Genomic DNA, 14,522 nt, shown 5'->3' on the forward strand with positions numbered 1-14,522 from the left:
ACTATTTCTGCTGTGCCATTTTGTCTCCTATGTTTGTTAGAGGGAATGGAATTGGATGGAAGAGTAGCTCTAACAAAATGGCAGATGGTGAGAGTGCTTGAGGAAACGAGTTAAACTCTTATTTCTTTGGAACGTTTATGGCAGAATTCATATTGTTGTGGTAAAAGCATCAGGATCAGAGGACCAGCAGCCCAAACTGTGACCCTGGGCAGGGAACCTTGCTGAGCCTTTGCCTTCTCCCCTGTAAAATGGGAATATTTTATTGCTTCCCTTACGGGGTTGTTTTGAAGCCTGGGTGACACGACTAACGCGAGGCACGTTGTCATTGTAAATCTCTAAGTGTGAGTTCCTGTTATCATCTCAGCTGTCTTTGCCACGTCCCTTTGTCACCAAAGCCAGGATTGGTCAGGGTGGCTTTGGGGACGCTTTCCCGGCTTTGGCTCTTCCTTGTGGATGTCAGATTACCAGGAGCCCCTCCTGGCCCAGCCAAACTATCCCAGAGAAATCAGAAGCATCTCCGTATTTGAGACTGTGTCTTTAATCACCCAAACACAGCTTGTTCCATGTACAGCATCATAACATATTTTATACATTGGAAACACTGGAAGGCCAGAGGAGCCCATCTGGAGGATGGACACGCTTCGGGGGAAACACTTGGCTAGAGACTTCCCAGGAAACCATTTCTACTTACAGCATCTCTGCCTGATGGATCCTCGGCCAACGTCAACACTATGTCGGCCCCTTTGGCTCGTTTAAACTCAGTTCTCAAATCTGCTAGCAACTAAAAGCTATGGGGCAGGGCTTGGGGGGCATGTTTTGAGGGAACAAATGAGACTGCTTGTGGTCTGCCTTCCTATCGTCTTTGCCCGTCCACCCTCAGGGCCAGCACACCCAGGGAAGCCCCCACCCCCATCCTTCCCAGCATGCTCCACAAGAGTGACCACCCCACAGTCTCAGGTCGTGACGTCAGGTGTGTCCACGGGTGCGGAAGCCCCGAGAGGCGCCCCCTGGGTTGGTGGGGCTCTACACGATGCCCTCGTTCCGCTGACTCTTGTACACCACCAGCGCCGTCCCAAGGAGCGTCACCAAGATGGGCGCAATGATGAAGGGGCAGAGGACGTTGCTGGGGGGGTCTTTCGGGACCCGTCCTGTGGCAGGGCAGTCGTGGAAGTAGTTCCTGTGAATCGTGATGAAGAAGTCGTTCACCTGGGGCCCGGGCCAGTAGCAGTCCAGCTTCTGGGCAACAAGGTAGGTGCAGTTGGTGACCTCTCGGTAACTCCTGCAAGAGAAAAGGGGTTCAGGGGGAGAGGAGACAAGGGTAGAAAGGGTGAGCTCTGAGGGGCTCCCTGGCCAACGTACCAGGATAGAAATGTCCCTTTCCCTCTTCCCAGAATCCTTCTTCAGTATGTGTCACCCCTTCCCATTGGAATATAAGCTCCTGGAGGGTGGGCTTGTTTGTGTCTGTACCCCCACCCTTTAGCACAGTGCTGGGCACATAGTGGGTGCTCAATAAATGTTTGCTCTCCTTTTCTCTCTCTCTCATCGATCGTGTCTTCCTGCCCATCTACCTGTCCACCTTACTCATCTCTCAGGAACTCCCATCCATCAAAGGAAGATGAAGCCTTCTGAAGGGTATGGAGGATGTGAGTTCAAGTCTTCATTGCCATTTTATAGAGCCTTGGGGAAGTCATTTTCTCCTTGGGCCTCAGTTTCCCCAAGTGTCCTGACTTCCTGGAGTGGTTTCTAGGTCCTTGGGTGGGAATCCGCGTTCCGCTCTTGTCCTCTCTTTCTCCCCTTCTAACTTTGTCTCCCTATTCTGTCAGCTGTTTATCCTCATCTGGTGGCCGGCTTTTTGGGCGATTATCGCCTTAAGCCTGGGGAGCTGATAAGAACTCAGAACTTGGAATTCTGACAAGGCCAAGCCCGAAGGCTGGATCCACAGAGACACCCTCATTTGTCCGTGCCCAGCCCCTCCGGCCACCCCTCTCCGAGGAGGTACAGGATCAAGAACTCTGGATTGGACTAGGGAAGAACGGGGTTCGAGTCTCAATTCTACCTGCTGCTCCCTGGGTGATTTGGGACAAGTCACCTCCCTGCTCTCAGTCTTGGCTTCTTGTCTGTAAAATGGGCCAGATGCCTCGGAGGTCCCTTAGCTGTGGCTCTGTGATCCCCCCCCCCGTACCCCTCTCCACTGGGCAGTGGCTATCTTGATACAGGCATAATGGCAGCAGGAATTAGCCGGTCCCCAGGAGGCCAGGCCTTGCTAACAAACCCCTATTTCTGAGAGGCGTCAGTGCATTTTAGGCCTCCGTTCACCATCCCTGTAACTCTCCAAACCGAGACACCACAACTGCCTTCCCTGATGTAGAATGGAAGCCTCTTGAGGGCAGGGACTGCCTTCGGGTTGACACACGTATCCCCCGTCTTTAGAAACAAGAGCCAGGGAGGGCCTGATCGAAGCTTTCTCATTCCTGAATTGTTCATGGCAAAGGCCGCAGGCTGTAGCCCAGATTCGTGGCTGCCTGGAGCCTCAGGAGTCACCTCGTCCACTACCTTCCTTTTGTAGGGGAGGAAGCTAAAGCCCAGAGATAGGGAAGTCCCGAGTCCCGCAGGCGATGCTCGGGAACCGGGCTGGTACGGACGCTCCAGGCTCTCAGACTTGAGATCCAGAGTTCTTTCCTCTACACATCCTGGTTTTCCCCATGTAGGAGTCCTTAGTGTTGTTTAAAATACCTGCAGATACTTAGGAATCTATCTCCAGAGACAAACACAGGAACTATATGAACACAACTACAAAACACTCTCCACACAACTAAAACTAGACTTGAACAATTGGAAAAACACTAACTGCTCATGGATAGGACGAGCCAATATAATAAAAATGACCCTCCTACCCAAACTTATTTATCTATTTAGTGCCATACCCATTGAACTTCCAAAAAATTTTTTTTACTGATTTAGAAAAATCCATAACAAAGTTCATTTGGAAGAACAAAGGATCAAGGATATCCAGGGAAATAATGAAAAAAATACAAAGGAAGGGGGCCTTGCAGACCCAGATCTCAGACTATATTATAAAGCAGTGGTCATCAAAACAATTTGGTACAGGCTAAGAGACGGAAAGGAGGATCAGTGGAATAGACTTGGGGTAAGTGACCTCAGCAAGACAGTATATGACAAACCCAAAGATCCCAGCTTTGGGGACAAAAATCCACTATTTCATAAAATACCTGCAGAGTGAGGGGCCTGGAGGATCTGGGAAAGGAACTGGGGATGTGGAGCCTAAGGAAGGGGCTGCAAGGTGTGCATAGAGCACCAGAAACGGAATTGTAAAGACCTGAGCTCAAACCCAGCCTTAGACACTTACTGGTTATGTGAACCTGAGTAAGTCACTTCACTGCTGACCTAGTTTCCTCATCTATATAAAATGAGGACAATCATAGCACCTACCTTCTAGGGTTTGTTAAGAGGATCAAAGGAGGTAACGCTTGGAAAGTGTTTTGCAATTCTTACAACACTGGGGAACTTCTGGCTTTCGGAGAGGACATGTTAGTGGACTTCAAGTATCAGAAAAGGCTATCATGGAGGAAAGGGATTCCACTAATTCTGCTTGATCCCAGAGACTCGAGCAAGGTGCAGTTTGACTGGATAAAACAAGTGGAGGAGCCCGGCAGGAGAATGGTTACCCCAAGATGTTGTGGGAAACTCTGAGCCTCGATAGAGAGTTGTTTTAAAAACAACACAAAAACCCCTTCCTTCCATCTTGGAATCGATCCCAAATATTGCTTTCAAGGCTGAAGAGTGATAAGGGCAAGGCAATGGGGATTAAGTGACTTTCTCAGGGTCACACAGCCAGGATGTATCTGAGGCCAGATTTGAAGCCAGGACTTCCCATCTCGAAACCTGGTTGTCCATCCATTGAGCCACCCAGTTGCCCCTAGAGTTGTAAGTAAAGGCTGGATGACCCCTTCTGGTGAAGAGAATTCCTTTTTTTAAAAAAAATGGTAAAATGAATAGATAGGCTTTGTAACACCAACCCTTGTTTTGATATTTCAATTCATTTCAATTCAATTCAACAAATATTTATTGAGTATCTACTGTGGGGCAGGAGATTCCTCTAGGTACTAGGGATTCTGGGAGGGGAGGTGAAACCATCCTGTCCTCTAGGGGCTTACATTCTATGATGATTTCTTTATTTTGGGTCCTGCCATCACTGCTAGATGCCCCCTGAACTCCCTCCCTACTCTGAGATTCTGAGAAAAGGCTGGGGGAGGAAATCTTGAGGTGGAGGAGGCAGCTTAGATAGAGTTCTGGATCTGGAACCAGGAAGACTCACCTTCCTGAGTTTGAATCTGGCCTCAGACACTTTCTAGCTGTATGACCCTGGGCAAGTCACTTAACCCTGTTGGCCTCAGTTCCTGATCTGTAACATGAACCAGAGAAGGAAATGGCCAACTACTGCAGCATCTGTGCCAAGAAAACCCCAAATGGGGTTCATGAGGAGTCAGACATGATGGAAAATGGCTGAATAACCACAACAAAAAATGTAATCTCTTCTCTGTTGCACATTCAATTCAACTCAGTGAAGATTCGTCGATATTAAATGTGCAGAGAATAACGTACTAAGCTGTGAGGAAGAAGCAAAATGGATCTAAGAGCTTCCCTTTCCTTCGGGAGCTCATGGTCTCATTTAGGAGGAGGATAATAAATAGCATAAATAAAAATAACCAGAATGTGACATGATCCACGCTAAGTTCCTATTTGCTCTTGGCCCTCGGAGGAGAGAAGGGCTGCCCACCAATGGACAGCTTGCCGCTCCCTACCTAGGTGGCCGCGGGCAAATCTCTCTCCTTTTCTGGGTCTCCGTCTTCTGACCTGGACCAGATCACCTCAAAGATCCCTTCTAGCCTGGCCTATGAATCTGTGAACCTACAATAGGATTAGCAGAGATTTGGCACCTTCAAGAAAACAAAAAACAGGTTTCCATTAAGTCAAGGAGGTGAAAGGGGCATCGACTGCCAAGCGCAAGGCTCCAGGGCCCCGGGGAGCCACCCTAATCCCCCAAGTTCACCACCCCATTACCTCATCCCTGCTCGGTCACATTTCAAATGAGCAGAACCACCTCCTCCCGCTGCTCCCTGTTTGCTAAGAAAACAACCCTAGACAATGGAGCATCTTGTTGGAGAGGCCATGCTTGTGGGACTGAGCTCAGCTTGGATCTGAGGGTGGCGGGGAGCCAGCAAGAAGGCAGGGATGGAAAAATTCAGCCACTTGAGCTCCAATGACAGGATCTCAGAGGCTAGAAGGAACCTCAGAGGCCACCTGACCAAGAGCCCTCTCCCCCAGCAATGGTCGTTGAAGACTCCAGGGGACGGGGAGCTCACTCCCTCCTGGGACAGGCTGGTCCATTTTGGCATTCCCCATTGGTGGACATTTATTTTAGTCTTTAGGCAGTTGAATTGCCTAGTAGACAGCTCACTTGACTTCTGCTCAGGGAGAGATGAGTTTGAATCTCGCTTCAGACATTTACTAGTTGTAGAGTCACTTGACTTCACCTCTTTCAGACTCAGTTTTTCTTCTCTGCAAAGTGGGGACAATGGCACCTGCCTTACCGGGCTGTAGTGGAAATCAAGTGGGATAACCCGCCTAAAGCCCTTTGAAAACTTTCGAGGTATCCTGTGGGGTCTCCTTCAGGAGCCACAAGGTAGAAATCAAATCACTAGTTCCTGCAAAAGGCCCTTCAGAGACCTGAAGTGAACCCTTTCTTGTCTAGCCTAAACACTCACCTTCTTTGAAGCTAGAAAGAGGCCTGGAGTCCTTATGTAAAGTCCAGGTCACCAATTCAGAACTCACTCTAATGAAGCTCATATGCCCTGCGAGAGGAATCCCTGGGGGTGAGCAACAGACACTCAGAAGGGCCAGAAATGGGTGATGCGTCTTTTCTCTCCCTTTCTCTCCCTCCCTCTCTCCCTCCCTCCCTCCCTCCCACCCTCTCTCTCTCTCTCTCTCTCTCTCTCTCTCTCTCTCTCTCTCTCTCTCTCTCTCTCCCTCCCTCTCTCCCTCCCTCTCTCTCTCTCTCTCTCTCTCTCTCTCTCTCTCCCCCTCTCTCTCTCCCTCCCTCTCTCCATCCCTCCCTCCCTCCCTCCCTCCCTCCCTCCCTCTCTCTCTCTCTCTCTCTCTCTCTCTCTCTCTCTCTCTCTCTCTCTCTCTCTCTCTCTCTCTCTCTCTCTCTCTCTCTCTCTCTCTCTCCCCCTCTCCCTCCCTCCCTCCCTCCCTCTCTCTCTCTCTCTCTCTCTCTCTCTCTCAACCCTTACCTTCCATCTTGGAGTCAATACTGTGTATTGGTTCCAAGGCATAAGAGTGGTCAGGGCTAGGCAATGGGGCTTAAATGACTTGCCCAGGGTCACCCAGCTGGGAAGTGTCTGAGGCCAGATTTGAACCCAGGACCTCCTGTCTCTAGGCCTGACTCTCCATCCACTGAGCCACCCAGCTGCCCCCTGTTAAGAGACTCTTAACCAAGGACCGAGGTTGTGTTGGCTAGAAACAGTCACATCCTAAGACTGATATCAGTGTGGAGTTTGCTCCCAATTGTACATCTCAAGCAACTCACGTCTGATCTGAAAACTGGGCCCATTTGATCATTCAGTTCTTGTTTCCATGTTCCCTTTTGTTAGAGATGCTGGTGAGGAGGGGCTTCTCCTCTTCCTGAATTCAGAGGCGCACCTGTTCACTCCCCCCTTCCAAAGTCCTTAATCTTTCATCCAATTGGAAATCAGATGATTTAAAGTTGTGCTGTTTCCTTTTCATTAATTGGCTTAATTTGATTCATTGTTTTTAATGAGGAAAGTCTGTCTCCCTCTGTGTTTGGAGTCCAACTCGACACTGAGGAGTGGGCTTGGTTCTGACGTGGCAGGCAATTGGCATGAAGTGCTTAATAAACTGATACGCTTGGAAGATCAAACCTTGGTTTTCGGAGTCATTTCCTCTTCTGCTCGTTACATCTCCTTTAGGTATCTCAAAGGCAACAACTCTCTCCCTCCAAAGTTCCCTCTTTCTGGCATCCTCCCACTCTCCAGGCTCACAACCTTAGACTCATTCTTGGACTTTGCCCTCTCTTTCACCCCCTCCCCATCCTATCGGCCAAGTCTTATTAATTCAGTACCATAACTTGCATCCTCTTTTCTCTCCTCACACTTCCCTACAGTCTAGTTGAGGCCCTCCCTCAGTGCTCCTTGTCTGGGCTGTCATGTGTGAAAGAAAGTGCTGGGGAAGGAGAAGCCCCTCCTGATTTCTGCCTAATGTCAGATCTGCTATACTACCAAATGTGCAGGGGCACCAGGGATCCCAGGATCTTTTGGCCTCGGTTTAGCACACTCCCAAAACAGAGACTCACCAAATAATGATCTAATTTTGCTCTAGAGGAGGGCTTAATAGCCTTTTTTATGCCTCAACCCCTTTGGTATCCTTCTGAAACCTATCGACCCCCTTTAAGTTATAGTTTTGTTTTAATTATAATTGAAGGGCGACCTAAGTTTCAAAAAGAAGTTTATGAAAATAAAAATGCAATTTTCTTTTCTCATCCAAGTTCAAGTACCACTTATTGGTATTTTATGTTTATATGATTAGATTATATAGATTATATGAATAGAATCTATTCATGGACCCCAAATTTAAGAGCTTTCAAACTAAAGAGAAGTAAATTAAAGAGGTGAAATCAACAAGAGATATTCAAAGGTGAAATCAACAATTTGAAAATGAATTAGGTCAGGAAGTGATAAGATTTTAGTCAGAGCCTAAAGGAAGCCAGAGAAATCCGTAGTCAGAAATAAAAATAACATTTCATGCCTGGGGGACAGCCAGGGTGAATGCCCAGAGCTTAGAGACAGAGGATCTGGGTCACAGAATGGCCAAGAGGTCAGTGACATTGGATGAAGGAGTATGTGTTGGGGAGTGAAGTGTAAGACTGGAAAGGTAGGAGGGGACTGGATTATGAAGGGCTTTGAATTGCAAGATTAAAAATTAATACAGAATAGCTCCAAGTAGTATATTTTATAAGATTTATTAATAATCACTTGAAGTAAAGGAATAAAAATGTAATTATCTAACAAAATAAAACCAGGTGCCCAAGCTTTTCTACTTGCTCAAAAACCCCACCCACATCCACAGCTGCCATCACAGGAAGAGAAGAGAACAAGTGGCAGAACTATCCAGAATGTATATCCTGCCTAGTCAGCATGTAAGGACAGGAGGAGAATAGGGTGCTGGGAAATGGAGTTCAAGGGTACAAAATTCTATTTACACAGAATGTCAAACTTGCTTCTGGGGGCCATAGGGAACCATTGGAGTAGGGAAGAGACATGGTCAGACCTGCATTTTAGGAAAATCACTTGAATGACTGGATGAAGAATGGACCGAAGTGAGGAGAGAGGTGAGGCAGACATCCACCAACAGCTACTGCCCTGGGAGGAGGCAGTGTCAGAGAAGAAAAAGGGCCACATTTGAGAGTTGATGTAGAGATGAAATCAACAAGAGATGTGGCAGAGGTGAAATCAACAAGAGCTATGGAAGAGATGAAATCTACAAGAAATGTGGTGAAATCAACAAGAGATATTCAAAGGTGAAATCAACAAGAGATACAGAAGAAGTGAAATTGACAAGAGATGCTCCATAAGTGAGATCAGTAGGCTCTGGAAATAGCTTGGGGGTGTGTGTGTGGGGGGGCATGAAAAAGAATGAGGAATCCAAGGTGATGACTCCTTTGAGAGCCTGAAGGACTGGGAGGATGGTTTTATTCTCCACAGAAATAGGGGGGCTGTGGATTCTACCATGAGTTCAGTTTTGGACATATTGGGTAGGCAGTGACTCCGAGGGTCAGAAGAGAGTCCTGAATAAGTAGGTGTGAGAATCATCAGCATGGATAGGATGACAATCTATGGGAGAGGATATTCTAATTACCAAAGATTATGACACAAGGTAGAATGTGGTAAGTGGAAAAGAAAAGCCCAAATACCAGAACTGAGGAAGAAGAAGGCCCCTTTCAGCTGATCACTATTGTTTTTCTGCTAGTTCCTATGGAGACCAGTTAAGCCAAGTTATCCCCAAATATCAGCAATTCACTCTGAGAGAGAAATAATATTATTAACCACATTCTACAGATATGAAGGTGAGGCCAGAAGGGCTGTGCAGGAGACAGAGGACTACATTTGGAGGAAAGGAGATCTGGGTTTAAACCCCAAATCTCTTACTCTGTGTGACTTTGAGTAAGTCACTTAAGGGGTCTCAGTTGTCTCATATTTACATGAATAATGTAATTTAAAATTAAGTTTAAATGAAGAAAATTGGACTACATGAATCTCTGGTTCTATGATCCGAACTCACTTTGCCACTCTGAGTCTTAGTTTCTTTGTCCATAAAATGGCCTCTGGGGCCCTGCACTTCGAAATCTATGATCCTATGAAGTGGTTTGCTGAAGGCCAAGTCTTTTGACTCCAAAGCCCTCCCTTCCTAACTTTTGTTCCCCCTTCCCAACCTCCCTCCTCGCCATCGACACACAGAATTTGGTTGTAGGCAATAGTTGTTTTAGGAATGATGACAGATATTTGATTTTTCTTGAGGACAAAAATGTAACCCTTGACTTAGATGGAAGAGAACATGGAATTCTTTAAGAGGAAGTCTTGTAGTCTCAGGAGCTCTCCAGCCTCCAAGTCCCCAGAATCCATGAAGATGCTGTTGGGCTGTCCTTGACACTGATGTGTCCCCGTATCTCATGTCCTCACAGAGACCACAGACCAAGGCTGAACTTTTCATGTGCTATTCTGGGGCCTCATACAGAGTTTGAAATCTGTTCTGTGGTCTCACAGTGTCACCAGCACCCAAAAATAACCCTTCCAACATAAGGTTGGCATTTCCATTTATTTATACCATTGTGACAGCTGAAAATGGGAATAAATCTGGGGACTTCCATAGTTCAGGCCACTGTGTGTTAATGTCAAGATTCTGCCCCCTCGAGGGAAAACCTTAATCTTGGGAAATATTCCATTTCCAGAGTCCCCTTGGGGGCCTTGGGGTAAGGTGATAGGCACTTAGGGCACTTCCTGAGCACTCAGACTCAGGCCAAGGCACAGATAAGGTGGAATACTGTGACTAATGAGGAGGAGAACTATCTCTTTCTTTAATCCAATTTTTTGGTTGCACTTAAGGATCTGAAAATTGTCCTTTTTTGGCTGAAACGTTCCACCCTTGGCCCCAGAGCAAAATTGTTTGGAATGTCCCCAAAGAGTATGGCTGAGAGAACTTCCTCTCAACCTTGTGAAAGGAAAAAGACCAAAAGGAAAAGGCTCTGGTCACTAAGGCCCCAGGACTTGGTGGCTGCTATAAGTGAGGCAAGTCTGACTGATAATTAACTAACTGCATGTGGATCTAGGCATCAAGTGTTAGATTGGAGGCCAGGAGATTTGGGTTCAAATTCTGTATCAGACACTTGGCTGTGGGACTCTTAGTAAGTTGCTTTCCTTCTTAGTTTTTTCATTTGTAAAATGGGGCTACATATACTTTTGCAGCCTTCCTTGAAAGACAGGGAGGGGAGAAAAAGGCTTTTTAAACTTTAAAGCATTAGAAAAATGGGGATATTTATTGTTATCTGATTCCCCCAGTTTCCATAACTCCTATTTGAGTAGCCTTCCCTCTTGCAGGAAGGGCAAACAGCTGAGCACTCTCCAATCTCATTTGAACACCAATAGGGCAGAGACCATAGTCCCCTTGCCTTTGAGAATTCTAAAGTAATACTGTGATCACCAAATAAAAAATATTATAGCTCAAGTCAAGTGACTTTTAGTAGCTTTTATGTACAAAGAGTTGGAAAGAGTGAAAGTAGAGAAACATAAGAAGAGAGTAGAGAAAATGTCTAGCCTATCACACTAAATGTTGCTCCCATGTCTGGCTCTGCTCTGGAAGGGCTAGTTAACCCTCAGCCAGAGGACCTGGTGGTGTCTTATGCAAAGGCTCCTTCTACCAATGCAGCCTCCTCCAGGAAAAGAAGGCCTCTCCAGAACTAATCTCTCCAGAAGCCAGGAAGGAGAGACCAGCCACTCACAAGGAGAAGATCCTAGAGCAATCTTTCAAGAAACAGTCCAAGAGCCAAGGTTCCAAGGCGAAGCTGAGGTCCAAGTCTAAAGCCACCTCCAAGAGGCAAGTCACCAGCTGAAACTCCAAGCTGAAGATTCAAGCTGAAGACTCCCTGGGCAGGAAGTTCCAGACTTTTTATAGTCCTTTCCCACGTCCCTTCCTGTCCCTTCCTCACTTTACAGGGGCCAATCACAGCTTCCAAATTGCCTAGCATTGCCCATGGGGGCAGTGTCTGTGGGATCCACCTCTCATCCTCTGAGGTTGTAAACTCTTATCAAAGGATTCACAAGTTTCTGACTGATTGAGTTAAAAGGATGGAGCTCTCTTAGTAAGTGACTTGTGAATTCTCTTACTTGATGGCTAATTGAAATGTTAAGTAGGGGTTTCTTGATTAACTCAAAATAGACAAAGAGAATAAAGATTTCCCTTTTACACCTTTGTGGGGGACAGGATGAACCAACTGTTGCCTATTAAAGCATGAGAATTTCAAAAGAGAATTCATACAGAAATTGATGAGGGTGACAGTTGGTGCCTAATAAATGCTTGTTGACTGCCTGACATGACAAAGAAGATGGATTTGGCATGTGAGGAGAGTGAAAGACAACCAGTGGGCAACTAGTGGCTTCCCTGGTGTTCTTTGGATGTCAGGAGAATGCAATCAATCAATCAAATAGCATTTTAAAGTACCTATAAGAGGTGGAATTGCTCGCCAGTTCTAGGAGGGGACAGGGAAGAGGGGTGGGAAAGATCATGAATTATGTAACCATGGAAAAATATTCTAAATAAATAAATATAAATAAATAGATAAAGTACCCACAAGAGAGGCAGCAGAATACAATTGGGTTGGTGCCTTGGCTCCCTTGCCCATAGTAGGTCCTTTATAAATACTTTGCTATCTAGGAAGTACAAAGCATTGGGAGACTTCATCCTTGGGCATTCCCTCTTTGGACCTCTGAATTGAAACAGTTAAAGCATCTTCCAAGAATGAGCGTCGTAGTTTCTTCTCATGGTGGTGATCCGCTCCAATATGGTTTCAATTTGTTGGAGGCCAGATCCTTCCCGCATCTGACCAAGGCCCCTTGTGGATGGGACAAGGCGGGGGGAGAGACTGTGTGACTTGGGGATGGTGACCTGTTGTGACAAGCAGCTTTGGCTCTCCGACCCCAGTTCTCTGGAGAGATCTCATGAGGTTTGGGAGATTGGCTGGTGCCCTGAGAAACGAGCAGGCAGGCAGAGGAGAAGCCAGATTCCCAAAGAACAACTTTTCCTGAGAGAAGCTTGTCTGTTGTTCCGTTATTTCTGACTCTGGGACCTCAGTTGGGGCTTTCTTGGTAAAGATACTAGACGGGTTTATTATTTCCTTCTCCAGATCATTTCACAGAGAAGGAAACTGAGGCACACACGGCAACGTGGCTTGCCCAGGGTCACCTAGCTAGGAAGTTTGAACTTGGAAGATGAGTCTTCTTGACCCCAAGCCCAGCACTCTGTCCACTGATCCACCTTGGTACATGCCTATGGAGGCCAAAATGTCAACCAAGAGTCTGGATCCAAAGCCAATGGGTCGCCATGTCCTATGGCTTCCCCTTTTACAACATCCCTCTCGTGTGTTTCCACAACGCCAACGGCTGTCAAGCTCCATCAGACCCTCCTTACTGGTCTCTGCTCTGCCCCATCCGGCATCCTCACAGCTGGCGGGATCATCTCCCTCATGTATGACGCGGTCACTCTTCCACTCAACCATCTTCGATGGCCCCTTGCTCCGTATCTGGGGTCACACAGACTCCTCAGCTTGCTGTCCTTTCCAGTCACTTCATACATGCTGGTTCCCTCTTCTTCCCTTTCTTCCCCACCTCTGCACACCTGAGTTTTTAGCCAAGTCGCTGACTTGGTGTCCTCTGAATGTTAACTTCCTGCTGTCATGCCTTTGCCTCACCATGCCGGGAACTCTCTCCTGTCCTTGTCTCTGAATCTGTCCTCTAAGCCTCGAGAAGTCTTTTCTCAGCTCCTGCCACCTCCCACGACCACGTCTCTGCTCCTCTGCTGACATGGTGTGTCTCCCAAGGAGAACGTTCGCTCCTCCAGGCCGGGGGCTCCTCTTTGCTTCTGTCTTTGTGTTCTCTGTGGGGTCCCCAGGGCTGGCGCACGGGGGGCTCTCGCTCTGCACTCATTGGACCAGATGGTATTCTTCGCATTCTCTGGGAGACAATCCACCCTCTGCTCTCCTAACTCCTTCCCTGGGAAAGGAAACAAACTGAGGAATGACGAGACGTTCGCTGGACACCTATTTCCTCCTTGGTTATTTCTGGGAGAATAGTTGGGCCAAATCCCCCTGGAGCTCCTCACTGAAGGAACATTCTTAGAATTCTGGGCCATGAGTCCAGTCTGACCCAAGGGGGCCAGGAAGGGTGAGGTAATACCCGAGGAAGAAAAAGGAGCTGGGGAGGAGGCAGAGAAGCCCTCCCGCGGGGGAACCATCTCTGCCAAGCCCTGAGAATGGTCCGATGGGAAATGCACATTATTTTCATTGAGTTTTGGGGGGCTTGGAGAAGGGACAAAGGCCGCTCCTTTGACCCACTGCCGGAGCTGCTCTAAAACATCGAGCCGGAAGGGTCTTCCACCGTGGGCTGGGCCACTACTCCTTAATTATCTTAGTCTGGTTCAGTGAAAAGGTGCTGGATTTGTACTCAAGGAACCCAAATTCTGCCACCTACTACCTGTGGTAGTTTCAGACAAGCTGATTCATCTCTCTGGGCCTCAGTTTCTCCATCTGTAAAATGGAGGGTTCTGATAAAGTGACTCCTAAGGTCCCTTAAGGCTCTTTCCACTCTACCTTTTTAGTCCTGTCAATGTAAGGCTGGTATTTGGATCAGGCCCCGCTTCAGGGCCATCATTAGGAGACCCCATCGCTACCAGGAAGGCCCAAGGGCTAAAAGGCTCCGTGTCACCAAGAAGGGTCAGATCTCGCTCAAGAGGGTTGAGCAAACCCTAACTCAGAGGCCTTTTTTGGCCTCTTCCTTCTGGGAGGTTGAGGGAGGCCCTGGGTGGGAGATGAGAGCCTGAGACTCCTGGATGCTCCCTGGCTGTTGAGGGTGGCCCGACGCCTGCTGTTCTGGGCCTGCTTCAGACCCCCCTCTTCCCCCAGCGTGGCGCCTGGCCTGCACTCCACATGACCCACCGGGAAGCTGGGAGCTCATTTATCAGCCGGGGCTCCTCCACGGCAGGGCAGGGGGGCCTGGCCTTCCGCCTCTGCAGATAACGGAGTCTCGGCCATGGCTTAAGCAGCACCTTCTGGCTTGGCGTCGCCGGCCTCTTTGCCTTTGGAACACAGCGTGCAGCAAAAAATCATCCCCTCCGTTTAAAGTCCGGGGACAAATCTCAGGCCCGCGTGAAGTCTGGAA

The 14,522-nt window shown here is 47.8% G+C and overlaps 1 protein-coding gene and 1 long non-coding RNA gene across 3 annotated transcripts in view; one reads left to right on the top strand and one right to left on the bottom strand.

The window, feature by feature from the left end:
* Positions 1–520: 520 nt before the first annotated feature.
* RAMP1 (receptor activity modifying protein 1) overlaps positions 521–14,522 on the bottom strand; it is a 94,218-nt gene continuing 80,216 nt past the window's right edge. For both annotated transcript variants that reach the window (XM_016429354.2, XM_016429355.2), the window contains exon 3: positions 521–1,279. In XM_016429354.2, the coding sequence (XP_016284840.1) occupies positions 1,024–1,279 (256 nt within the window). In that variant the 3' untranslated portion in view covers positions 521–1,023. The remainder of the gene's footprint in view (positions 1,280–14,522) is intronic.
* LOC130457575 (uncharacterized) lies at positions 1,276–2,899 on the top strand. The gene is made up of 2 exons (XR_008916893.1): positions 1,276–1,643; positions 1,824–2,899. It is a non-coding gene; the product is annotated as an uncharacterized LOC130457575 (long non-coding RNA).

The sequence above is a fragment of the Monodelphis domestica genome, chromosome 2 (genome assembly GCF_027887165.1).
Source record: "Monodelphis domestica isolate mMonDom1 chromosome 2, mMonDom1.pri, whole genome shotgun sequence".
In the NCBI taxonomy this organism is placed as follows: Eukaryota; Metazoa; Chordata; class Mammalia; order Didelphimorphia; family Didelphidae; genus Monodelphis; species Monodelphis domestica.